At 44.1% G+C, this 26,096-nt stretch overlaps 1 protein-coding gene across 2 annotated transcripts; it reads right to left on the bottom strand.

The window, feature by feature from the left end:
* Window positions 1-986: 986 nt before the first annotated feature.
* On the bottom strand, window positions 987-26,052 carry DTD2 (D-aminoacyl-tRNA deacylase 2). 2 transcript variants are annotated; one of them, XM_030215377.1, is made up of 3 exons: window positions 25,896-26,052; window positions 14,855-14,924; window positions 987-3,212 (listed from the first exon to the last, which is right to left on the bottom strand). In XM_030215377.1, exons 1-3 carry the CDS (start codon window positions 25,983-25,985, stop codon window positions 2,887-2,889), a joined length of 486 nt encoding a protein of 161 aa, XP_030071237.1. In that variant the 5' UTR covers window positions 25,986-26,052; the 3' UTR covers window positions 987-2,886. The 2 variants fall into 2 exon arrangements, with proteins under 2 accessions (XP_030071237.1, XP_030071236.1); XM_030215376.1 differs by having other exon boundaries at window positions 25,922-26,052.
* Window positions 26,053-26,096: the final 44 nt, after the last annotated feature.

Here is a 26,096-nt window from a genome sequence, read left to right as displayed (position 1 = left end):
TCAATCTGTGACATTGGGTACTTCCTTTGTATCCCTTATCTGCATTTAGCCCACGGTGTATGTTTCCCGACAGGAGCCTGTTTCGCATCTGACAGCTTTGTCAAGGGAAAGATCTTCGTGTACGGTTTCACTTCACACTCAGATAATGCAGACTGCATTATTTGAGTGTGAAGTGTGGAGTGAAACTGTACATGAAGAGTTTTCCCTTGACAAAGCTGTCGGATGCGAAACAGGCTCCTGTTGGGAAACGTGTGGGAAACGTATACCGTGGGCTAAATGCAGATAAGGGATACAAAGGAAGTACCAATGTCACAGATTGAATGAATTGACATGGGGAAGAGTGAAGATAAGTAATGCTTTTTCTACACTTGTTCAAGTTCTTTGCATGAAAGAATAGTGCACAGTAAAAACAAAAAAATAAGAAAACAATAAAAGACTATGAAGAAGTGTTGCACGAAGCAATTTTAAGTTTAATCACATAGGGAAGGATATTTGTGTGTAGCAAGATTGTGCACTATTGGAAGTCGGGGGAGTCTATGATATTATAGCGTCACAGAACAAAGGCTCGCTGTATGCGGGATACAAAATGCCTGAGTGACTTTATGAGACGACCCCTTATAAATTATTAAATATTTTTTTCTTAAGAACATTTGTTTGTCCCACCAGTACAGTGTTGTGTATCATTCAAGTTATAGAGGTGGAGCATAGCCATTTGAAATTTTGTTGTGATCTATTTCTAGGATAGGCAGCATGAAATGTATTGTACTGTTCTGGGATCTTGCCAGGTACTTGTGACTGGATTGGCCACTGTTGGAAACAGGATACTGGGCTTGATGGACCTTTGGTCTGTCCCAGCATGGCAACACTTATGTACTTAGGGTCAGATATTGCTGCTTGTTTTTATTGAAATGTATAGCTCACAATTTAGTCGGCCAATATCTCCCACTGTAACAAAGTGGAGTTGGCCCCTTTTATTCTCAGGAGCTCATTTACATTTCCACTGATCCAAAGTTTACATATGCCACATCTTATTGCAGGTGCTTTTATTTTGTAGGAAAAATACCATAAATTGCAGTTTTGGTTTGTCATCACTGGATGGCAGTACAGACAGATGAATGCTTCCTTTTTCTTGTCTATTTCATGATCTTACAATGGGTAAAAGCAGCCTGGCCCTGTCTCTTAAAATCATCTTTGGTTGGAAAAATACTTAATATCCTCAACGTGTATCAATAACTGTTAGAAACTGTAAAATTATCATAAGGGTATAACTGTCCGTTATTCATCTTAGTGGTCTTCTGCAACTGGGACTCTGTATACACTAACATTCATATTGTCTCTTCAAGATGGACTGCATTAAATAAGATCTTAATAGATCAGGGTCCAAGATTAATATCTTAGGGCCTCAAATAGGTTAGGTTTTCAGGATATTCCTAATGAATATATATGAGATCTAGTATGTATGAATGCATGTTCAGGAGACTGACCAATCTGTTTGTGGTTATCAAGAACTAAGTTTGGACATCCCTGTCCTAACACATTTAATAACTCCAAAGTCAGTCATATTTTATCTTCTGGAAAGTCAGGCACCCTGTTCTATGCTGTGATGATATCTAGATCCCTTTGGTGGTGCAGTAGTACAATATAAGAATGCTAAGTAGCTGATTTAAATTCCACAAAACCTATTCTTTTCAAACTTATTTCAACAAGATCAAAAACACACATTCACCTACAGCAATGCTTGCAAAGTAGAAACAGAATAATGGTTGCATTTTACATATAAAGAGCAACACAGAAGCCCCCTTGTTTCACAAAGCTGCGTTGAGGTGGTGAAACAAGGGGGCCCTTGTTGAGGTTCGGGGCTTTGAGCAGTTTGCATTTTGATTGATTTCAGCAGTGAATTTCACCTTACAAATTGAAGAGACTGAAAAAAGTGATTTCTCCAGATAAGTGTATATATGTTTAGAAAAGCAAAGCTCTAGCCCTTGAAACTGATGTATTTATTATATTTTGAAAATTGAGTAAAGTTGGTGCTATTTTTGCAATTTTTGATATTACATGTGGTAGCTGCCTTTTTCTAGTAGTGTGTTTGGTTTTTTTCTCCCATTTGGGAGTTGTTTTCCACTGCAAGTTTTGCAATCTGCCAGAGCCGATGACAGCCCTAATGGTTTACATTCTGTAGAAGTCAATGACTTTTCCCAGGGCAGCTGACACTCAAGTTTATTAAGGTTATACCTATATATAGCCAGCGCTTTCTCAATTTTTAAGAGCAAAGTATTTTTCATATTTGTAGTAATCACTCATTGCTCTTCCAAAGTTTGTAGTGTGTATATTTAATTTTGTGCATACCATGACACGAATATAACTCATTTCTATACTGTCTATACCAGGGCACACTGGAGATTCTCTCAGTCTCCCATATTCACTAATACTTGTCTCAACTATTGCATTATTCCAAAGACAGCCTCAACGTAACAAAATACATAAATTCTTTTTTTTTTATCAGGCCAATAGCACCCAATATAACTGGGATAATTTCTTTATCTTTCCACCTCATTTTCTTGGTCTCAGACTGCATTTGTTTAGGAAGTGCTGCAGCTCATAATATTGCTTTGGTGTGGCAGCTTTCACAACAGCAAAAGAATAAAAACAGTTTCAAATTATTTTCATTTCTATAGTGTTCCATAGTTTTCTTTGAAATAATATACTACTATTAAACAGAGAATAGAAGCCATAAGCCCGTTACTTAAGCTCACTTGACATAACAATGTTCTGAGAATTTTTCTCCCATTCTGTACAAACTTCAAAAAAAGACCCACCATATTATCACTGCTGTGGAAAAAAATGATTTTGGAAAGATGTCCTTCTGCATAAAGTACACCCTAATTTTCAAAATTCTACTAAATGTGTGTAAGGTCCATTTGTGTTGAGTTGGAGAACTTGTCTGTTGCCATATGTGCCATGTTTGACCTGAACTCCGGCTTCAGTACACTGTACCTTGGTAGCCAGTTCTCGTTCACAAAGGTCTACAAATTTTGAGTACAGAGCCATTCCTTCTTCCTTCCCAATGTTGGAATGGTACTGCATGCGTCTTCCCTTCACCTTTCCACCCAGCGTGGCCTGAGGAATTATTAAAATGTCACCTGGCAGCTCCAGCACCGATACACGCTGGCCATTTTCCATTTCGCTCAATTTCACATTTAATATTGAATTAACTGCAAAAGAAAATGTAAAACAAAAAACTAAACTAAGTCAACAAGATATAAACTACTTAAATTGAAAAACCTGAAAAAAGATACTTTTACAGTCCTTATAGTGTTTCTTCTTTCAGGATTAAAAAAAACTCCTTTTATTTACGAAGTTAGGAGGCTAGCGTTATTAGTAACCTAGCAGAGGTGAAGCTTTGTCATACCCGTTTCCTTTCCTTGAATCCTGATAGACTAGTGCACATGAATGGCTTGTGCCCCCCTCCCACACAGCAGATGGAGACACAGAAACTACCTTATACCAGTGATGTCACTGGAATAGTTCAGTTTCTCTTCCAGTCAAGAAGGAATACAACCCATTTATGTGGAGTGGTGTAGCAGAAGTTTAGCAACTCTTCACCTACCTTCACAGACTAAACGCCTCACATCCCACAGTATGAAATGTTTTCCCGAGTCAGTACATCAAGCTCCATCTCTGGCCATATTCAAATCTAGGCTAAAAGCCCACATTTTTAAGGCTCCTTTTAACTTCCAACTCCTATTCACTTGTTCAATACCTGGGTCTGTTTTATCATTCCCACCATAAGTAATTCCCTAATACCTTATTTATCCTGTTTGTCTGTCTTGATTAGATTGTAAGTTCTGTTGAGCACTGTCTCTTACATGTTTAATGTGCAGCACTGCATACGTCTAGTATTGCTATAGAAATTAGCAGTAGTTTTCCCTTTCCAAAAATGCAAATAATTAAAAACAATTGTGCAAATGATAGAAATTTCAAAAAGAATACTATTTCTACTCAAAACTTGAACCTGGATTAAGTATACTTGTTTCAAAAACCACAAGTACTGCACATTGCAAACCCTGTTGATGTAGACCATAGTACTAAACTCACTTGGAGAGCTACAGTAAGGCATGCTGAACCAAGGCATCTATCCTATTGAGGCCGCCTCTTTCCTGTAGCTGAAGAAGTGCTCCGCTTTGGCTTTCCTGCTTGAGGCCATGAGGAAGAAGACAGGCTGCCCCAACTATTCCAAGAGAAGCTTGAAAAGTGTCTATCCTCAGCTCACACTACCCTGGATCCAGAAAGAGAGCAGATAAGAAAGTTTGCCAGAACATTGTCCTTGCTAGCTATGTGGACTGCCAACAATGCAAGGAGGTATGACTCTACCCAGTCATAAAGGGCGACCAACGGGGGAAAAAAGGGACCAAGTCCATCACCAGGAACCCCAATTCCTATTCTAAGTAGGCTAGATAAAATAGATGGGCCTTCAATAAGGATTCAAAAAAAACACTAAATTATTCTTCTTCTCTTAAATGTTTTGGGAAACTATTCCATAGATATGACGCTATGAAAATAAAAGGTGCTCTGATGTGTGGCATCAAGTCATGCTAGGAAAACAATGAGGGCCCCCACCCCCCACCCACCGAGATTACTTGCATCAGTGGTAAACACCATCCAGTTGAGCGGATCCAGCAGAACCCCCACAAGAGATGACTGGGGCAATCCCACTAAGCCAGGTTGCACCAAGCCCTGAAGGAGAGAGGCAAATGATGGTTCAAGTCCTGGGAGACAGGCGCCCACCACGACAATAAGGCTGCCAGAGACGTTTGTGAACTTGAACCCTACGCATCCACTTCAAAAGTGGCCAGATTGGATCCCCAAGGCTGGAGATAGTTCCGGACCCATGGGGCTTCCGAGCTACACAAGTTGTGCTTCTGGGCATGCAACTTGCCATATATTCATCCGTGAAAGACTGCCCCTGGGCTGTTTCGAACCAGATCCCCAGGTATTCCAAATCTTGAGAGGAGAAGACAAGTAGTTATTTGCCCAATTCACTACCCAGCCTAAACGATTCACAAGTCAGATGACCTGAGACACGACCACTCTGGAGATCACTTTGGAGTCAGCCCAGAAGAGCCAATTGGCCAGGTAGAGATGGACTCGAATGCCCTAGCAGCATAAGTGTGCTATCACCACCATCATCACCTTGGAGAAGGTGGGCTTTTACCAAATCGAACAAAGTGCCCAAAACTGAAAATGCTGGCACAGGACACAAAAACACAAGAAGTGTGTGTGGTCCATGCATGTGAGTTCAAGTTCTTTATTCTTGATATACCGCCTAAGAAGCCATGTCTATGCAGTTTACAATCCAATACTATAATATAAAAATAAAAGTTAAAATTAAATAGAAATAAAAAGTTACACAATCCAGTAGAAGAAATAAAAGGGACAATTTGCTTCAACTATGTACCCAGATCCGAAATCTATCGTTATTTACACTCTGTTTTAGATACATATCTAGTGCTCAAATACTTTTTCAAGTAAGAGTGTTTGAAGGCCCATCTTAAAATTTTGGATAACTGGGAGCAAGGCCATTAGGCTGTATCAAGTGGTGCGGCCTTAGCCTGCATGGTTAGGAGCTAAATCCAGGGACAAGGTGTACCAGCCCACACAATTTAATATCTGCTACTGGTAAAGAAAATACTGGAGTTTTCACAAAGAGCACCAGCCCTTAAACCAGTGATGTCACTGACCAAAAATAATATTTCAAGAAACTAACACCATCTGCTGGTAGGAAAGGGATACAACCCTATCATACAGGATGGTGCAGCTGGATGCTAAGGAAACAAAGGTTTTAGAACACACAAAACATGTAACCACTATTAATGAACCCTGGAGAAAACTGACAATGGATATCTGTCTGACCTGGCTCTGTGAGTCAAGCCAGTGTTATGTGGTACAGAAGTTTCAGGTTCACATCCTACGTCCAGCAATGGAAAAATACTCACTGTAGCTGAATGTATACCACTTCAATAGCTTTTGGACTTGCAGGCAGTATATCTACTATAATAATTTGCACCTCCAACGTTCTGAAGCTGACTGCCAGGAAGTTGAAGCCCGGTTCGTAATGTCTGAAGCCTTCCGGTGACGTCACCGTATTGCCTGGGAAACTGCGATGCGTCTCAATCACAGGCGCTATGAGTTCGCACCACCATCTCCATCCCCTCCCAGTTCAGCAGTCAAGGACCTGTGGCTGCCCTTGATGTCGCGGTGACGTGCATACTAACGTGCTACTCGCTCACGCGCCGCTCTTCACAGAAGCAGAAGCCGCCAAAATTCAAAACAAACGGCGAATACAGCGCAGAATACAGTAACCTGGTGAGCAGCGTTTAAACTGTCAAATGTGAAACACACTATTGGCGCGACCTAAGTACCCTGGACACCAGCGCTGACCAGGTGCACAAAACACACAACAAAGGAAGGGCAGGGGATAGAAGAATACTGCAGGACATGGATGGATGCACATACTCTCTCACTGTCACTGTGCCTGACTAAGTTTAACAAAAAGAAGAAAAAAGAAGGCAAGGGGATAGAAGACGAGAGAGGGAAGGGGAGGGGATCCTGAGACGAGAGGGGGGATCCTGAGACAAGAGAGGGGGAGGGGATCCGCAGACAAGAGGGGGAGGAGGAGGGGGAGGAGGAGGGGCGGGTCCTGGAACTCGAAGGGGAGGGGTGGCTGGAACTCGGAGGAGAGGGAGGGAGGCAGGTAGGGGACATGCAACTCGGAGGACGGAAGGTAGGGAGGGGGCCCTGGAACCTTGCTAGCGCCCGTTTCCTTTCTGTTGAAAATAGGCCTCTTTCACTAGTAGTTGAATAAATAACTGTGAAGCCTGGACACATCACCAAGCCTCAAGGAAAAATTAACTCTTACCTGATAATTTTCTTTCCATTAGTCCCAACAGATCAATCCAGAGACTTGTGGGTTGTGTCCCTTTACCAGCAGGTGGAGATAGAGAGAACCCCCAAGGTTTGCTATATGTGGACCTGTACAGCCAAGTAAACCTCAGTATGAACGACACCAAAGCAGTGGAATGGAAACAATAGAAAACTCACCTGACATTGTCAGACCAAATGCCCAACATACTTCCACCACTTCCAAATTTATTTGTTTTTATTATTTAATCAAACGAAGGAACATTCAGAACAACGAAACCCGAAAAACTAACCAACCGAAACAAAACCGCAGACAGTAAATCCAGGGGGGGGGGGGGGGGGGGACTCTGGATTGATCTGTTGGGACTAATGGAAAAAAAATTATCAGGTAAGAATTAATTTTTTCTGAAGTCGTAGCATCCCACAAGTTCCAGAGACTTGTGAGATGTACCCAAGCAGTCCTCAAGTAGGGCGGGACACCCCCAACCCAGCAGAAATCACAGACGAGCCAAACACCGCATCCTGCCGAGCTGCCACATCCACCCGATAATGACAAGTGAACATATGGACTGAAGCCCATGAAGCGGCTCTGCAGATATCTTGCAGAGAAACCAAATGGGACTCTGCATAGGAGGAAGCCTGAGCTCGCATAGAATACTACTACTTAACATTTCTATAGCGCTACTAGGGTTACGCAGCGCTGTACAGTTTAACAAAGAAGGCCAGTTCCTGCTCAAAGGAGCTTACAATCTAAAGGACGAAATGTCAAGTTGGGGTAGTCTAGATTTCCTCAATGGAGGTGTAATGGTTATGTGCCGAAGGCAACATCGAAGAGGTGGGCTTTGAGTAAGGATTTGAAGATGGGCAGGGAGGGGGCTTGACGTATGGGCTCAGGGAGTTTATTCCAAGCATAGGGTGAGGTGAGGCAGAAAGGGCGGAGCCTGGAGTTGGCGGTGGTGGAGAAGGGTACTAAGAGGAGGGATTTGACCTGTGAGCGGAGGTTGCGGGTAGGAACATAAGGGGAGATGAGGGTAGAGAGGTAGTGAGGGGCTGCAGATCGAGTGCATTTGTAGGTAAGTAGGAGAAGCTTGAACTGTATGCGGTACCTGATCGGAGCGAATTTGCACAGGGGCTTGCTTGCCCAATGCCACGTAGGCCAAAGTGGTGGCCTCCTGCACCCAACAGGCTATGGTGGCCTTGGAAGCCATATGACCCTTCTTACTGCTTCCAAAAAGGACGAAGAGATGGTCAGAAAGATGAAATTCATTCGTCACCTCCAAATACCTGAGAAGAGCCTGTCTCACGTTGAGGCCGCGAAGAGCCTGGAATTGCTCGGGGTAATTGTCCCGGCGAAAAGTCAGCAAATGCAGAGACTGCCCCAAATGGAAATGAAAAACTACCTTGGGCAAAAACGAAGGAACTGTCCTAATCGATACCCCCAACTCCGTAAAACGCAGGAAGGGGTCTCTGCAAGAAAGAGCCTGCAACTCTAAAATTCTCCGAGCCAAAGTAATGACTACTAGGAAAATCGCCTTCAAGGTAAGATCCTTAACCGTAATCCCCGATAAGGGTTCAAAAGGAGGACGCTGAAGCGCTTTGAGAACAAGATTAAGGTTCCAGGATGGCAGAACTGGCATGTGCAGAGGATGCAACCGATTTACACCCCTCAAAAAACGAACCACATCCAGGTGGGAGGCGATCGACTTCCCCTGAAGCCAGCCTCTAAAGCATGCCAAAGCTGCCACCTGCACCTTAACAGAACTCAACGAGAGTGATTTCTGTACACCCTCCTGAAGAAACGCGAGGACAACCGATACTGAAGCCGAAGCCACTGACAATCCCGAACTCACACACCACAAATCGAAGGTATGCCACACCCTAGAATAAGATATCGAGGTGGATCTTTTCCAAGCCTGAAGCATCGTAGCATCCGGATACCCTTTCCTTCTCAACTTCGCCCTTTCAAGGGCCAGGCCATAAGACCAAAGGGGAAGGGATCCTCCATCATGACTAGTCCCTGCAGCAAGAGACTGTCTTGCGCCTGGAGCCGGAGAGGACGATCGAACAGGAGTCTGACCATATCCGCGTGCCAGGGACATCTGGGATCACTCGACCGGGATGACTGGCAATGCGAGTCAGTAACCTGCCCACCATAGGCCAAGGGGGAAAGGCATAGAGCAGGCCCCTGGGCCAAGGTTGTAGAAGAGCATCAATACCTTCCGAGCTCAGCTCTCGTCCCCTGCTGAAGAAACGGGGAACCTTCACATTGAATGTGGTGGCCATTAAGTCCATCACCGGTATCCCCCAACGGACAGCTATCTGATCAAAGGCCAGAGGGGAGAGAGTGTCCACTCCCCCGGCTCCAACTGGTGGCGACTGAGAAAGTCTGCTTGCACATTCTTTGACCCCGCTATATGAGCCGCCGTCAAAAGAGAGAGATGAGTCTCTGCCCAACGGCAGATCAGGGCCGCCTCGCGCGATAGTGGTGCACTCCTGGTGCCCCCCGATGGTTCACATAGGCGACCGCCATTGCACTGTCCGTGAGAACTCGAACTGAGCAACCACAGAGAAGAGACAGAAACTCCCCAAGGGCCAGACAAATCGCCTGCAACTCCAAGCGGTTGATGGACGAAGACGCCTCCGTCGAGGTCCAAATGCCCTGGACCCCACAACCAGACAGCGACACATCCGTGGTCACGACCTTCTATTCCTGGGTTTCCAGAGGAATGCCTGACACCAGATTCTTTTGAATGAACCACCAGTGCATGATTGTGTGCAGACGGGTCGAACATGGCACCCGAACCTCGTAATCCTCCGAGAGAGGAGACCAACGGCTCAGAAGGTGCCACTGGAGGGGGTGCATGTGAGCTGTGGCCCACTTTATGACGTCCAAGGTAGAGGCCATGGAACCCAGAACTTGTACATAGTCCCAAGTCCAAGGGTTCGGAGTTTGGAACAGAGCTGGCAACTGACCCTGCAACCGCTGTGCTTGAGCTGAAGGAAGAGAAACTATCCCTGTTCGAGTATCGAAGCACACTCCCAAGTATTCCAGCATTTGGGAGGGCATAAGGCTGCAGTTTGGGAAGCTGATCACCCAACCAAGCGATTGATGCAACCCGACCACTTTGTCGGTTGCCCGTCGACTCTCCTCGAAAGAAGACGCCCGCACAAGCCAGTCGTCTAGATAAGGATGGACTTAAATCCCTTCCTTTCTGAGATAGGCCGCCACTACAACAAGGACCTTGGAAAAAGTCTGAGGTGATGTGGCTAGGCCAAAGGGCATCACATTGAGTTGAAAATGACGACTGAGCACTGCAAAGCGAAGAAAACGCCAGTGGGGAGGCCACATTGGAATGTGTAAATAGGCCTCTTTGAGATCGAAAGACGTCAAAAACTCCCCTGGCTGTACCACTGCGATCACCGAGCAGAGGGTTTCCATGCGGAAATGCCGAACTCTTAAGGACCTGTTGACACACTTGAGATCTAGGACGGGTCGCCAAGAACTGCCCTTTTTTGGCACCACAAAATAAATGGAGTTTCGACTGCACCCTCTTTCTGCTGGGGGTACAGGCTGGACGGCTCCCAGTCATCGTAAGTTGAGGAGGATGTGACAAACTGCCTGCACCCTGGCGGAAGATTTGCAAGGAGATTCCAGAAACGAGTCTACTATCAGACGAGCCAATTCCAACTTGTAGCCGTCTCTGATAACCTTCAAGACCCATCCGTCGAATGTTACCCTGGTGCACTCCACCAGGAATAGGGACAGCCTGCCCCCAATAACCGCCTGGAGATGGACCAGGGCCCCATCACTGGGCGGACCTGGCTGCAGGCTGGTTTCTGTTACCGGAAAGGAAGGCCCGCCTGTCACCTCAAAGGGGCTGAGGTCTCTGAGAAGACCTTGCTCTCTGAAAAGAGGCCCCACGACTTGGATGGTAACGACGTGTATCCATAAACTTAGATCTAGGCCCTGCCGGTTGCACATATTTTGAGCTTTCCTCCAGGAGGCGCTGGCCCTTAACAGTCACCGAGGTCCTTCACAATCTGTTCTAGGTCTGTCCCAAACAAAAGCTTTCCCCTAAAAAGAAGCCTTGCCAGCCGTGACTTAGAGGCCACGTCTGCAGCCCAATGTCGCAACCACAGCCAGCAATGCACGGTGACCGCTAGGGATACCTCCTTCGCCAAAGCCCTCAAAAGATCATAAAGAAGATCCGCAAGGAAGGCTAAACCGGACTCTAAGGCCGGCAAAACAGCCATGAGGTCGTCTGGAGAGGAGGCTTTCTGTACCCATGATAAGCATGCCCACGCCGCATAGAAGCCACAAACTGAAGCTTGCAGGGAAAGGGCCACTACTTCAAAGGACAGCTCCAAGCAAGTCTCCAACTTACGATCCTAAGGGTCCTTGAGCGCCGTGCCACCCTCCACAGGGAGAGTGGTTTTCTTAGTGATCACTGTGATTAATGAATCCACCGTAGGAACCTTCAGCAAGTCTAAGTCAGCAGCAGACAACGCATAAAGACGCGACATAGCTCTAGCAACCTTAAGCCCACTGTACAGCGTATCCCACTGCACCGAAATAAGGATTTTCATGGCCTCATGCACATGAAAGGAACGAGGTTGACATTTGGTGCCAGACATAATAGAGGGACCGGACGTGTTCCCCCTGACGATTCAGGGGGTGAAATGGCCAAAACCTCAAAAGCCCTAATAATCAGGGAGGGAAGCTCTTCCCTGTGAAAAAGGAGGGCAGCCGTCGGGTCATCCCCCTCCTCAGAAGGCAGGGTGATCTCATCTGCCAAATCCAATGATTCTTAGGGAGAGATTGGAGACAAAACCGGGCAATGTGTGACAGATAGCTCCTCGGGATCCAAAATCTCCACCCGGGGACATTTTGGCAGGAAAGACTGAGAGGCTGCAGCAACCGAAGTTTGCTGAGGAAGAGATGGGGCTGCCTGAAGAGAATTTCCTGACTTCTTCAAACGAAAGGCATTGGGTATTAATAAAACAAAATCCAGGGAAAAAGGAACTGAAAGGGACTCCCCTGCTCCCTCTAAATTGCTTTCCTCCATTGGAGCCTGTGCCACAAAAGCATGCTGTGCCTCCTGTGTGTCAACCACCACATGCGGAGCTGGTCGCGCCTGAGAGGAAAAAATGGTGCCCACTGACGTGCATTGCACTAACAACTGCCCCGAGAAAACCGCCAAAACTATCCTCTGCGCTTCCAACTCACCGAACGCCTGAGGGGAACCCCCATTACGCTGAACACCCGCTGTGGGCTGACGGTGGCAAGACTCACGCTCCCCTGACGCTACTCTCCGGCCCCCACACCGGGAGCAGCGCTTAGCCGCCTCAGAAGGCACTGATATGCTCCACAAATGCCTGCCCCTCAAAAAGACTCGGCAGCCCGTCTAGCTCCTCTGTGTGATTAAACAAAAACAAAGTCTCTTAAAGAGACGCTTACCTTTTTTTTTTTTTGTACTCAGGAAAGAAAGGCAACACCCGATCAGGCCCACAGCCCCGGGCGATGGAGGAAAGGTAGGGGGAAACCGGGAGGGACCTGACACCACCAGGTGTACACCAGAAGCTACAAACAGCCACTCAACCCCTGACTGTGCTAAACTAGGCCCAAAGGACACCAGTAGCCAGATCAAACCACAGATGCACAGAGGTGTCCCTCCACCTGCTAGATAGAGAGAATACTGAGGTTTACTTGGCTGCACAGGTCCACATATAGCAAACCTCGGAGGTTCTCTCTCTCTCTACTTGCTGGTAGAGGGACACAACCCACAAGTCTCTGGATTGATATGTGGGACGCTATAGAAAATGGTTTTTTTTAGAAATTTGATAGCCAGCAAGATTTGTTCAGTTACCCATAAAAGCGTATCAAAATGCTTTATGTAGGCTGTAAAAAAAGAACACACAAATTATTTTATACATCTTTAATTAAATGATGTACAGAAAATACAATGGCTTCATACTATGAGATGTTATATCTTCTAATAAATAACACAGGGGCCCTTTTACTAAAGTGCGCTAATGGATTTAGTGTGCACTAAATAAGACACCCATTATATTTCTATGGGTGTCTTATCATTTAAAGCACGCTAATTGTTGGCATGCGCAATTCTGTTAGTGCACCATAGTAAAAGCACCTCAAAATCTTTAAAAAGACTGCTACCTTTGTAGCCCAAGGGGTAATTTTTCCATCCAAGGATTAGCCATCTTTCCTCTTGTGTGTCTTCTGAATCATTTTCCCTGTTTTTGTACCATTTTACTTCTCTCTCTCTCTCCTCTTTTCTCCCTACCTTTACTATCTTCACAACATCTCATTTATTTCTCATTTTACTCTTCTCTATCAATTTTCTGATGTCCAACAACAACAATCCTACCTTTCTTTTGCCTTGATCTCACATCTTTCCACATCCCTTCTCCATCTCTCCTTCTCTTCCCTAGCCTCCTCTGGCTCTTCACTGCCTTTCAGCTCTCTGCCTACCATATGCCCTCTCTCTAGTCTTGTTCATCACTCTTCCTAAGTGGCCAACTCAGCCTTCATTTCAATCACCAACACGTTTCCCTCCACCTTAATTATCTTTTCCAGCCTTTCCCTCACAATTACTCAACTCCTCCCCAAGTAGAATGCAGTAAATGATGCACAAAGTGGGGACACTGGAGGAACACATGCATGCACCATTACCGCTGAAACCCCACCACTGCCTCAATTCACAACACCTTTCCCAACTTTGAGAGGGCAATGCTGTGAAGAGACGCAGCAACAGAACTACAGAGTGGGCAAGGGGTACACACACTTCAGTATCCCTGCAGTGAACACCATTGCCCATGTTCTGTTTTCAGCAGCTGTAGGTGTTTGGTCACCATTAGCAAGCAGGTTTTTAAAGCTCTGGTGCATGCAGGCTGGGGAAAGGGAAGATGGCAGCCACAAATGTAGCAAGTCCTATCAGCCAGACACTGAGAATGCAGCTCAGTAGTATCTCTCCAACCCTCAGGCTGGCAACTGTTCTTAGATTCACCTAGGCAAGATATCCAGGGAGGAGAAAAAAAAAAAAAAAAGAGGCAGAGGCAAAGGATGGAGGCATAAAAAGAAAACAAAAAGGAAAAAAAATATATACGTATTTGGATTTTCAGTTTTCATCCAGTGGAAAATTACATCACCCTTAACTGCCTTACTGACAGCGACTTCTTTGATATCAAGGCAATGCTCCGCTGCTATCAAAATTTGATCTCAATTGGTCCATGGGACTTACTGTGTAACCTCTGAACTGAGGACTTTAACCCAGTGAACAAGCACTTCACTGGTTAAAGTCCTCAGTTCAGAGGTACACAGTAAGTCCCATGGACCAATTGAGATCAAATTTTGATAGCAGCGGAGCATTGCCTTGATATCAAAGAGGTCGCTGTCAGTAAGGCACCAGAAAGCACCAGAAAGAGGTCTGTCAACTCACCCATTACCATTGTAAAGACATATTTCAACCTGGCCAACAGCTGAAATGCCCTAAAAAGATACAGAACTATATTATATATGAAAGAACTTAACTTTTGATTTACAAGGCTACTTCCTCTAAAATACGGAGCTTGGTGCATACCAAAAGAATTCTCTCCCCACTCACTGGAAATACTCATACTGTTAGTGAAGTCTTGGAAGGAATATGTTCCTGTGCTAACTACCCAATGCAGTCTGAAGGCATTCAGAGGGCAGTTTAGAGTCAAGGACAATGTTTAATACAATTTCAAGGCTAACATTTTGCTAAAACGATCACATTGTCATTGAAATATTGGGAATCACAGCATCATTAAGCTAAATGCTCAGATTATGGAAAACTGCTAAGAAATTATCATACCAAATCAGGGATTTCACCTTAGAAACAAATCCAGCTAGGTTTCACTTTTTTGTTGTCAAGATACTACAAGTTATATCACCTACCCATTTTTGGAATTACTGCTTCATCTGCGCCGTTGAAAAAGCATACATAGATTACTATTCCTTTTTGAATCTACAAACAATTGCAAAAAAAATGCTATGTTTGAATTATACCAAGAGATACAATACATATTTATAACAGTTAAACACAATGTACATTTATTTGACATAACAGCAAAATTACTCACCTGAGGTAGATATTCTCTGAGGACAGTAAATCAAGTACTCTCACAGCTGGGTGACATCATCTCACAGTGCCCAGTGTGGATACTGACAAGCGAGAACAAGAACTTTCTAGTAGTGTCCCACTGCATAGGTGCCTTCCCACTCAACACGCGAGAACGGGTCCTTCAGTCCTTCTGATTAGCTGAAGACAACAACTCCAAGGGGAGGTGGGTGGGTATATGTGAATACTTGGCCTGTTGTCCTTGTCAAACACCTGATACAAGTGAGTAACTTTGCTTTCTGCAAGGACAAGCAGGCTGTCGTATTCTCACAGTTGGGAATCCCTAGCTACCTAGCTACCAAGTTCACTGAAAACAACAATGCTAAGATAACAGGGAATCGAAACGTCGAGGCCTGTTATTCAATCAACCTGAAACAATTTGTTTACTAGTTGTGAAGGTGCAGCCTAGAAAAGAAGAAAACTGGGCCTAGGGGAGTGGAGTTCAAATTCTACAGGACTGCTTGCTCAAACCGGCTGTCCTGTCGGGTATCCTGCTCAAGGAAGTAAACAGACGTGAATGTGTGGACAGATGATCATGATGCAGCTTTGCAAATCTCCTCTATGGAGGCTGACCTCAACTAGGCTACCAATATAGCCATGGCTCTGACATTATGAGCCTTGACACTCTAAAGTCAGTCCAGCTTGGACATAAGTAAAGGAGATGTAAGCTGCTAGCCAAGTGGAAACTGTGCGTTGGCCAATGGTTACCCCTATCCTGTTTGGGTTAAAAGAAACAAAAAGCTGAGTGGACTGTCTAGGGGCTTTAGTACATTTCAGATATAATGCTAAGGCTCGTTTGCAACCCAAGGTATCCAGTACATTCTCGCCAGGATGGGCATGTGATTTTGGGAAAAATATTGGTAGAACGATAGACTGATTAAGATGGAACTCCGACACTACCTTAGGAAGGAACTTAAGATATGCCCGAAGAACAATTCTATTGTGGTGAAACTTAGTGTAAGGTGGGCCAACTACTAGGGCCTGAAGCTCACTGACCCTGCGAGCTGAACTGACCGCCACCAGGAACACAACTTTCCAGGTCAAATATTTCAGATGACAGGAAATCAAGCAGCTCAAAAGGAGCTTTCATCACCTGGGTGAGGACAACATTGACATCCCATGACACAGTTGGAGGTTTGATAGGGGTATCTGTCAATAACAAATCTTGCATGAAGTGAACAACTAGACACTGTACAGAGATGGGCTTACCTCAAACACGGTCATAAGCACTAATTGCACCGAGATGAACCCTTACAGAGTTGGTTTTCAAACCAGACTGAGAGAGGGGCAGGAGGTATTCAAGCAGTTTTTCTATAAGGAAGGTAAAGAGATCCAAGACCAGACAGCAAATATCCACAACTTAAATAATTAACATCTCTTACTGGAGTCTTTCCTGGAAGCCAGCAAGATGCAGGATACACCCTCCAGCAAAACTAAGGTTTCAAACCCTATGCTCTCAACATCGAAGCTGTAAGAGCCAGGGATTGGAGATAGAGATGTAGAAGCAACCTCTTTTTCTGAGTGATGATGGTCAGTCCAATCTCCACAAATATTTGGAGGATAACTCCAGAAGAAGAGACCTCTTTTTCTGAGTGATGATGGTCAGAAAACAGTCCAATCTCCACAAATATTTGGAGGATAACTACAGAAGAAGAGGGAACCAGATCAACCTCAGCCAGCAAGGAACGTTTAGGATCATAGTTCCCTGGTCTTGGCTTGAGATTCAGCAACTGTAACAGAACGCCTTCTCCCCCCCCCCCCCCCCCCTAATGTGGAAGAAAGCAATCTGTGGCTAGTCTACTGTATGATCCGAGCCTGGAGCAAAACTGGGAGACCTTGTTGCACAGATGAGTTGAAAAAGATCAACCAAGGAGGTGTCCCACTTTTGGAAGATCTTGCGGCCTACGCTCATATTGCGACACCACTCATGCAACTGCAAAACCCTGTTCAGTCTGTCTGCCAGGCAGTTCTCATTTCCTGAGAGGAATATGGCTCAGAGGTCCATCCTGTGAAGGAGGGCCCACTGCCACATCCCCACCTCTTCCTTGCACAAGGGGTAGGACCCCCCCCCCTCCCCACTTGTTTACATAAAACATTGCAACCTGGTTGTCCATTTGGATGAGAATAATTTGGTTCTGTGGTGGATCTCTGAAAGAGCATTCCAAATGGTCCTCAGCTCAAGAAAGTCAATATAGAGATCTGTTTACCGAGAGTCCCCTGGGTGTGAAGACCATCTACATGAGTTCCCCATCCTAAGTTGGATGCATCTATTTGTTAGCACCTTCTGAGTAGGTAGAATTTGGAATGGTAGTCCCACAGTCACATTCTTCCGAACTGTCCACCATAGAAGGGCATGAGTCAACTAACAGCAGATCAGCAATTTTATTCTTTAGCTCTTTGAGTATCCTTGGATGTACGCTATCCGGTCCAGGTGATTTATTATTGTCAGTTTGGCTCACTTCCATGTTCACCAAGATTCTTTAAGGGCCAAAAACTAAAAGAACTTAAAGGGAACGTGAAGAAAAAAAAAAGAAAATAAAAAGTTATCTGGAGATTTAAAAAAAGAAAAAACCCCAGGAAGGCACTATTAGACAACACTGTGAGGAGAACACTATGATGTGTCCTCCCTGCTTTGTGGAAAAATGAAGATTGAGGGATCTGCAATCACACATTAGATGGAAAAGCAACAACACATGTGCGGTGGGGCATTTCTAGTAAGTTCTTTAACTCGCTAGTCAGCATCCGAACCGGGCTCTGTCAGATGACGTCACCCAGCTGTGAGAATACAACAGTCTGCTTTTCCTCGGAGACAAAAATTGTTATACTTTACATCTTTTGTTCCATGGTTATGGTTTGATTTATGGTTAGTTTTATTGGATATACCACCTTTCCTTAGGCAATATTAAAACAACAATAGAGTACAGGGGAATAAAACACAAAGCAAGAAGGAACAATTCCAGTAACCTTAACATCTGAAACTTCTAGTAGTATAACACAGAAACAGATAAGACTTGGAGTGTCAGTGGATCCCAGAAGGAGCTGACCTATCAGTCTGCATGTTAAAAGCTCTCTCAAAAAGATAAGTTTTTAGAAGGATCTGAATTTTTCATAAGAGGTTTCAAGTCTTAGGTAAGTGGGGAGAGAATTCCAGAGAGAAGATGCAATGTAAAAAAAAAAAAAAAAAAGCTCTCTCTTGTAGCCCGATACAGTGCCTGCTGTAGCAATGGAAGTTTAAGTCATTAAGAGAAAACAGAGAATCCTAGATAGAGTGTAATGCTGAATCAACAAGGATAAATAAAGGAGACTGTCATAGTGAATGGCCTTGTGGGTAAGGACAAAAATCTAACTGGACACAAAAAATGACAGATAACCAGTGGTGTTATTTAAGTAAGAGGGTGATCTGGTCAACTGTGCTGGTTTTGGAGAAGCTACAAGTGGCTCTATATTGGATAGTCTCAAGGCAACCAATATTGCACAATAAACTATTAATCATTTCTATAACATTAATAGATGTATGCAGCGCTGTGCACATTATATACAGGTACTTTCTCTGTCCCTAGGGGGCTCACAATCTAAGTTTTCTGTACCTGAGGCAATGGAAGGTTAAGTGATTTGTCCAAGGTCACAAGGAGCTGCAGTGGGAATCAAACCCAGGTTGGCAGGATCAAAGCCCGCTGAACTAACCATTAGGCTACTCTATATTACAATAATCCAGGTTTGATGTTAAGCAAGCAGCACAGAGAATAGTTCTTTGAAAGGGAAGATCAAGGAACGGGTGGACAGTTCTGAACTGATGAAGGGAAATGGATTATGCTTTAGGTACTAAAGCAACATGATGAGAAAACAAAAGTTCTTGGTCCAAGATCACGCCAAAATATCTGAAATGTGAGGCAGTGGCAATCTGGATACCATCCAAAAAAGGATGTAGAGACGGATGGCAGGAGTTACCAATACGCAACATGATTTGATTTTCATTAAACCAGGATGCAATCTTGGCGAGAAACAAACTGATAAGACTGATAAGATAAAAAGCAGCAGCATCAAGAGATACCAGCACTGTGATATTGCCATTGTCTGGAGTGGAATGAAGGTCATTAAGGAGAACTGCGAGTATGATTTCACAACTGTGGCCTGGTCTAAAGCTAGATTGACGAGGATGCAGGATGCAAGTATAGTCTACATAATCCAACAGTTTGAAGACAACTCATTCCAAAACTTGAGAGATAAAGGGCAGAGTGAAAACCGGGCGATAAGTGAGGAGTTGGGATCTAATGACGGTATTTTTTAATGAGAGGTTGGACCAGTGCATGTTTCCAGACATTTGGACCTAGTCCTTCAGATAAACTGTTAGTAACCGTTTGATACAAAAAAGGGAAAAGACAGTGATATATCCAAGATGAAGGAAAGGTATCAAGGAGACAGATGGTTTTTCTCACCTTACCAACTAGTATAGTGAGAGTAGTCACTATATTACCAGTCTTCTGTTGGCAGCGCTAACTCTTCTGCCCCGACTTCCTTTTGTTTCTGCAATGTAAATGGGAAGGTGAAAGATTCCCATTTACATTGCAGAAACAAAAGAGAGTCGGGGCAGAAGAGTTAGCCCTGCCAACAGAAGACAGGTAATATGCAGAAGAAGTTGAGACCCAAGCCTGAAGCAGGGAGATTATGTGAGAAATGAATCGCGTGAAGGGGCATAATCGAATGGGGCGCCCAAGTTTTCATGAGGGCGACCTCACAGGACAGCCCCGTAAAGGGGCGGGGCAACCCGTAATATCGAAACAAGATGGGCGTCCATCTTTTGGTTCCATAATACAGTCAGGGACACCCAAATCATTAAATTTAGGTTGACCTTAGAGATGGTCGTCCTTAGGTCATTTTTGAGATGGCTTTCAGCGATAATGGAAACCGAGGACGCCCATCTCAAAAACAACCAAATCCAAGCCATTTGGTCGTGGGAGGAGCCAGCACTCGTAGTGCACTGGTCCCCCTGACATGCCAGTACACCAACCGAGCACCCTAGGAGGCACTGCAGTGGACTTCAGAAAAAGGTCCCAGGTGCATAGCTCCCTTACTTTGGGTGCTGAGCCCCCCACCCCAAAACTGTACACTACTACCATAGCCCTTAGGGATGAAAGGGGGCATCTACATGTGGGTACAGTGGGTTTCTGGTGGGTTTTGAAGGGCTCACATTTACCACCACAAGTGTAACAGGTAGGGGAGGGATGGACCTCGGGCCGCCTGCCTGAATTACACTGCGCCCACTACAACTGTTCCACTTTTCACTGTTCCCTTCAGATTTTCTGGATAAATCTCTGGAAGACCAAGCCTCTCTTTGGAACTCCATTATTTCAGCTGAACTCTACATTTCATCTAGAGAGAGTTCTGAACAGTGTAATCCGACATCTAGGAGACCTTGGTTTACAGATCACCTTTCTCTGCTTAGGAGTCGATCTAGACAAACAGAGAGGCAGTGGAAAAGGTGTAAGTTTGTGATCTTTCTTCTTCTCTGCAAATAAATCTAACAAATTATTTTCAATAGTTTCTCAATTATTTCTGTCGGTGGTACAGGCATTGGTCCTGCTACCCTTTCCGCAGATTCACTGCCTTTTTGTTTCTAAAATTAAATCATTGAAACAAATGTATACATTAATAGTACCTTCTTCATTGTCTGAGGATGCTGACCTTCCTATTCAGGTAAATTCTTGGTCAGCGTTTAAATTTGCCTTCAGTTACTGTGTTTGAAAAATTGGTTCAGTCCATTAGGAAGATATGTGCTCTTTACCTCATTCCATCTTCCTGGCTTTTGATTTCTCATCATGGTCTACTTCCTCTAGAATTCCAGTTGGTCTTAGGTAGTTTATCTACTGGTCAGTTTCCTTCAGTTTGGAAGGAAGCTGTGGTTAGTCCATTGCTGAAGGTTTGTTCTTTGGATCATACACTTCCATCTATTGTCCAGTTTCCAATTTAAGCTTTATTTCTAAAATAGCTGAGCATATAGTTTTCCAGCAACTTAATGATAAAGCCCATATTCTGCATCCCTGTCAAGCGGGCTTTTGGCCAGGACATAGTTGTAAAATGATTATGACTGTTTTGCTGAATGACCTTACTCAACTTTTGATCACGGTAAGATTGCACTTTTAGTTTCCATAATCTATCTGCTGCTTTTGATTTGGTGAATCACTCATTTGGCCAACTTTGGGATTGTGGGTTTAGCTCTTCGTTGGTTTTATTCATTTTTTAGCGATCATTCCTTTTCAGTTGTACTTTCTCATTCACAATCAACAACTTATTTGCTTTGTTGTGGTGTTCCCGAAGAGTCTGTGCTTGCTCCCCTTTTTGTTTAACATTTTTCTTAGTCCACAGGCAACTGTGGCTCAAGTACATAATATTAGTACTCATGCAGATGATATTCTTCTTGTTCATTATGTAGATTCTCTTTCACCAGATTTTTCTTCAATTCAGTCTGGGCTTGAGGCTATACATGTTTGTTTGCAACAGAACCATCTTGCTCTTAAAACATCTAAGACGGTAGCCTGTTGGATTACCAGTGGTCATCCAGTTCCGTCCTTTATTCCTACTATTCAGGGTATTCCATTGAAAGTGGTTACACAAATCAAATATTTATCAAATATTTAGGTATTATATTTGATCAGGCTCTTACTTTTGAACCACAAGTCTCAGCTCTAGTCAAATCTTGTTTTGGTTTTTGTTTTTTTTTTTTGCTTTACGACAATTTTGTGCTGTTTATGTTCTTAATTTTTCCTCACAAATTGCACTTTATGTTATTTTTGTTTCCCGTTGGACTACTGCAATATTGTTTATTCTGATTTACCACAAATTCTTTTTAAATGCTTACAGTCTGTACAAAACACAGCTTTTCATATTCTTGCTTATGCTCGGATCACATTACTCCTTTATTTCTTAAGTTTCACCGGCTTCCTGTTTCTTATCGTGTGCAATATAAAATACTGGTATTGACACAAATTTTGCATACAGGAATTTCAACATATTTGTCTTTGGCTATTACCCCATATGCCCCACCAAGGTTGCTTCTGTCAATATTCCATCTATATCCCAGGCCAAATTAGATTCTATTAGACATAATGCCTTTTACTGTACTGCCCCTGCTCTTTGGAATGCGCTCCCTGCACCTTAAAAAATGACAGTTCTAAATGTAAAGTCAGCTTTAAAAGCCCATTTCAGCTTGCATTTAACATCAATTTATCCTAAGTCTGGAGATGCTGGTGAACAATGTCTGCTGAAATATGCAGGGATTGAATGATTGTTTATTTAGGATTGTATGGCTCGATTGTTTTATCTGCTGATTGTATGATCTCTGTGTGTTTGGTTTAGGTTGTTTGCATACTAGTTTTACATTTTCTTTCCCATTATAATTGGAGTTCCTTTCTTTTAATTTTCTTTTTATGAGTTTTATTGTAAACCACTTTGTTGTGCATTGCATGAAATTGCAATATCTACTATAATAAAACTCACCCTCAACGTTCTGAGGACACTGACGTCAGTGAAGCCAAGCCCTGACTTCCTTCAAAAAGGTTCGAAGGTTCGTGGTGGTGAAGCCACCAAAATTGCTCCAGGCCCCGCCCTCGAGGGCGGAGCAATGGCAGAACAACAAAGGGCTTGGCAGGGAGGGAGGCAGGGAGGCGGGGGGGTGGGAAATCGCTCCGGGCCCCGCCCTCGCGTCAAACGTCATGACGTTGGGGGCGGAGCAATGGCAGAACAACGAAGGGGTTGGCCACGGAGGGAGGGGTGTTGGCGACGAAAACCTTGCTACGCGCCCGTTTAATTTGCTCTGAAACGGGCCTCTTTTACTAGTATCAAATAAACCATTATGCACAAATTTAACCACTTTTCCATCTTTTCCACTAATTTATCATGAACCACAGATGTTTTGTCACTTTCCAGCGTAGCTTCATGCACAGACTGATGAATATCTTCCTCTTTTTGCCAGATGGATCAGATTGTTGATTTATTAACATTAAACTCGTGAAGCTTATCTAACATACTTATTTTGTCACAAAAACATATTAACTGTTTCTTTCTCTTTGGATTGGTCGGTGGCCGTTTCCAGAAGCAAACACCAAAAACGCAAAAGCAAAAGGATATTTTGAAATATGCATGTCTATGAATATGTGAATAAAGTGGTGCAAATGGCAAATTGCGACTGTATCTGCACCTCCGCAGATGCACAAGAGCAAATAATGATTACGTGAATATTGAAAATGCACTGTATTGCTCTCTTCCTTGATAAGAATATTTTTGAAATATTACTTTTTCTGTCATTTTACTAGTGCTATGAAAATGATAATATATTGATGCATAAAACCAGGAGGATACAGCTTTTACGGACAAGCTACTACTACTACTTAACATTTCTAGAGCGCTACTAGGGTTACGCAGCACTGTACAATTTAGCAAAGAAGGACAGTCCCTGCTCAAAGGAGCTTACAATCTAAAGGACGAAATGTCAAGCTGGGGCAGTCTAGATTTCCTTAACAGAGGTAGGTGGTTAGGTGCTGAAGGCGACATTGAAGAGGTGGGCTTTGTGCAAGGATTTGAAAATGGGCAGGGAGGGGGCCTGGCGAATGGGCTCAGGGAGTTTATTCCAAGCATGGGGTGAGGCGAGGCAGAAAGGGCGGAGCCTAGAGTTGGCGGTGGTGGAGAAGGGTACTAAAAGGAGGGATTTGTCTTGAGAACGGAGGTTGCGGGTAGGAACGTAGGGGGAGATGAGGGTAGAGAGGTAGGGAGGGGCTGCAGATCGAGTGCATTTATAGGTTAGAAGGAGAAGCTTGAACTGTATGCGGTACCTAATCGGAAGCCAGTGAAGTGACTTGAGGAGAGGGGTGATATGAGTATATCAGTCCAGGCGGAACATAAGATGTGCAGCAGAGTTCTGAATGGACTGAAGGGGGGATAGATGGCTAAGTGGGAGGCCAGTGAGGAGTAGGTTGCAGTAGTCAAGGCGAGAGGTAATGAGAGAGTGGTTGAGAGTTTGGGTGGTGTGCTCAGAGAGGAAAGGGCGAATTTTGCTAATGTTATAGAGGAAGAAGAGACAGGTCTTGGCTATCTGCTGGATATGTGCAGAAAAGGAGAGGGAGGAGTCGAAGGTGACTCCGAGATTGCGGGCGGATGAGACGGGAAGGATGAGGGTGTTATCAACTGAGATAGAGAGTTGAGGGAGAGGAGTGGGTTTGGGTGGGAAGACAATAAGCTCAGTCTTGGCCATGTTCAGTTTCAGGTGGTGGTTGGACATCCAGGCAGCAATGTCGGATAAGCAGGCCGATACCTTGGCCTGGGTTTCCGCAGTGATGTCTGGTGTGGAGAGATAAAGCTGGGTGTCGTTGGCATAAAGATGATATTGGAAACCGTGAGATCAGATCAGGGAGCCCAGGGAAGAAGTGTAGATTGAAAAAAGAAGGGGACCAAGGACAGATCCCTGAGGAACTCCAACAGAGAGCGGGATGGGGGTGGAGGAAGAACCATGAGAATGTACTCTGAAGGTATGGTGGGAGAGATAAGAGGAGAACCAGGAGAGGAAAGAGCCCTGAACCCAAATGAGGATAGTGTGGCAAGACGTAGATTGTGATTGACAGTGTCAAAAACGGCGGATAGGTCGAGGAGGATGAGGATGGAATAGTGACCTTTGGATTTGGCAAGGAACAGGTCATTGCAGACTTTAGATAGTGCCGTTTCTGTCGTGTGAAAGGGGCGAAAGCCGGATTGAAGCAAATGGCAAATTGCAACTGTATCTGCACCTCCGCAGATGCACAAGAGCAAATACTGATTACGTGAATATTGAAAATGCACTGTATTGCTCTCTTCCTTTATAAGAATATTTTTGAAATATTACCTTTTCTGTCATTTTACTAGTGCTATGAAAATGATAATATATTGATGCATGAAACCAGGAGGATACAGCTTTTATGGACAAGCTTCGAAACCTTGGTTAAAACTATTGTATGGATTACTACCCTTATCAGGGCTGTTATTTTTAAATTGGTTTGTCACATCTACTTTTCATGCTCAATCCCAAATGTGCTATTAAGTATTTCTCCTACAGTTTTCTGTATAGAGAGCTTTATAGATTCTGTGTGGTTGAAAACTGTCACTTGGCTGTGACTGTTCTAGGAATGTTTTAGATAAGATAGTCTTAAAGCTTTAAAAGGAATTTGCAAAGCCTTGACGTTTGTATAGAAAGGAGGGTGACAAGTGTAGTAGGATGAAGGGCAATGTATAATTCTTTCTAGTTATGAATATATCCTTAATTCCTGTGGGTCCCCGCTTCCATCCCCAATCACATCCACCTACAAACTTGCTCCCCTATTGGTATTTAGGCCGCCTTTTAGTGCAGTGAACACTGTATGAACTAGAATACACTGATTTAGCACGCACCCATTGTTAACAGTTACATCACACTTAGCAAGAACTAATGCCCAGGGAGACAAAAATATTTAATACCTGAATGCAACAAGCTTTGTGGCTCTCACCTTACCAGTACTCTTGAACCACTTCCACTTTAAACGATCTAATTTGACAAACCAACTCAAATAACGGTGTCTGAGAGCCTCAGCAATTCACTTATCAGGCCACTTTCAAATGTAATGCTTTACCTAATTATATCTCGTTTCACTATTTTAAACGTATGAAAGGAGCACATACAAAAAGAAAAAAAAACATTATGGAGAAACATCTCTAAAATAGTAAACCGGAAAATTAGCATAGACTTTCTGGACACAGGAAAACTGAGGCGTTAAACCAGGAAATGTGGCTACAAATGTAAACGATAAAACTATAAGCCACCCAACTACGAGTTCTAATGTATCTACCTCCACCCATTCTGCCGGCTCCTGCTCTGTCGGGGGCTTCACCTGCAGCCGGGTACCTAGACATTGCTGCACAACCACGCGAGCCGATAACGACTGCCCAATCGTCGCCATTGCCTAAGCTAAGAATGCGGATTAATATTACATCATAACGCACTGCCCCCGAAAAGCAGGGCAA

The sequence above is a fragment of the Microcaecilia unicolor genome, chromosome 9, assembly GCF_901765095.1.
Source record: "Microcaecilia unicolor chromosome 9, aMicUni1.1, whole genome shotgun sequence".
In the NCBI taxonomy this organism is placed as follows: Eukaryota; Metazoa; Chordata; class Amphibia; order Gymnophiona; family Siphonopidae; genus Microcaecilia; species Microcaecilia unicolor.
Note: the sequence above shows the minus strand (reverse complement) of the source record. Positions and strands in the feature narration are given on the sequence as shown.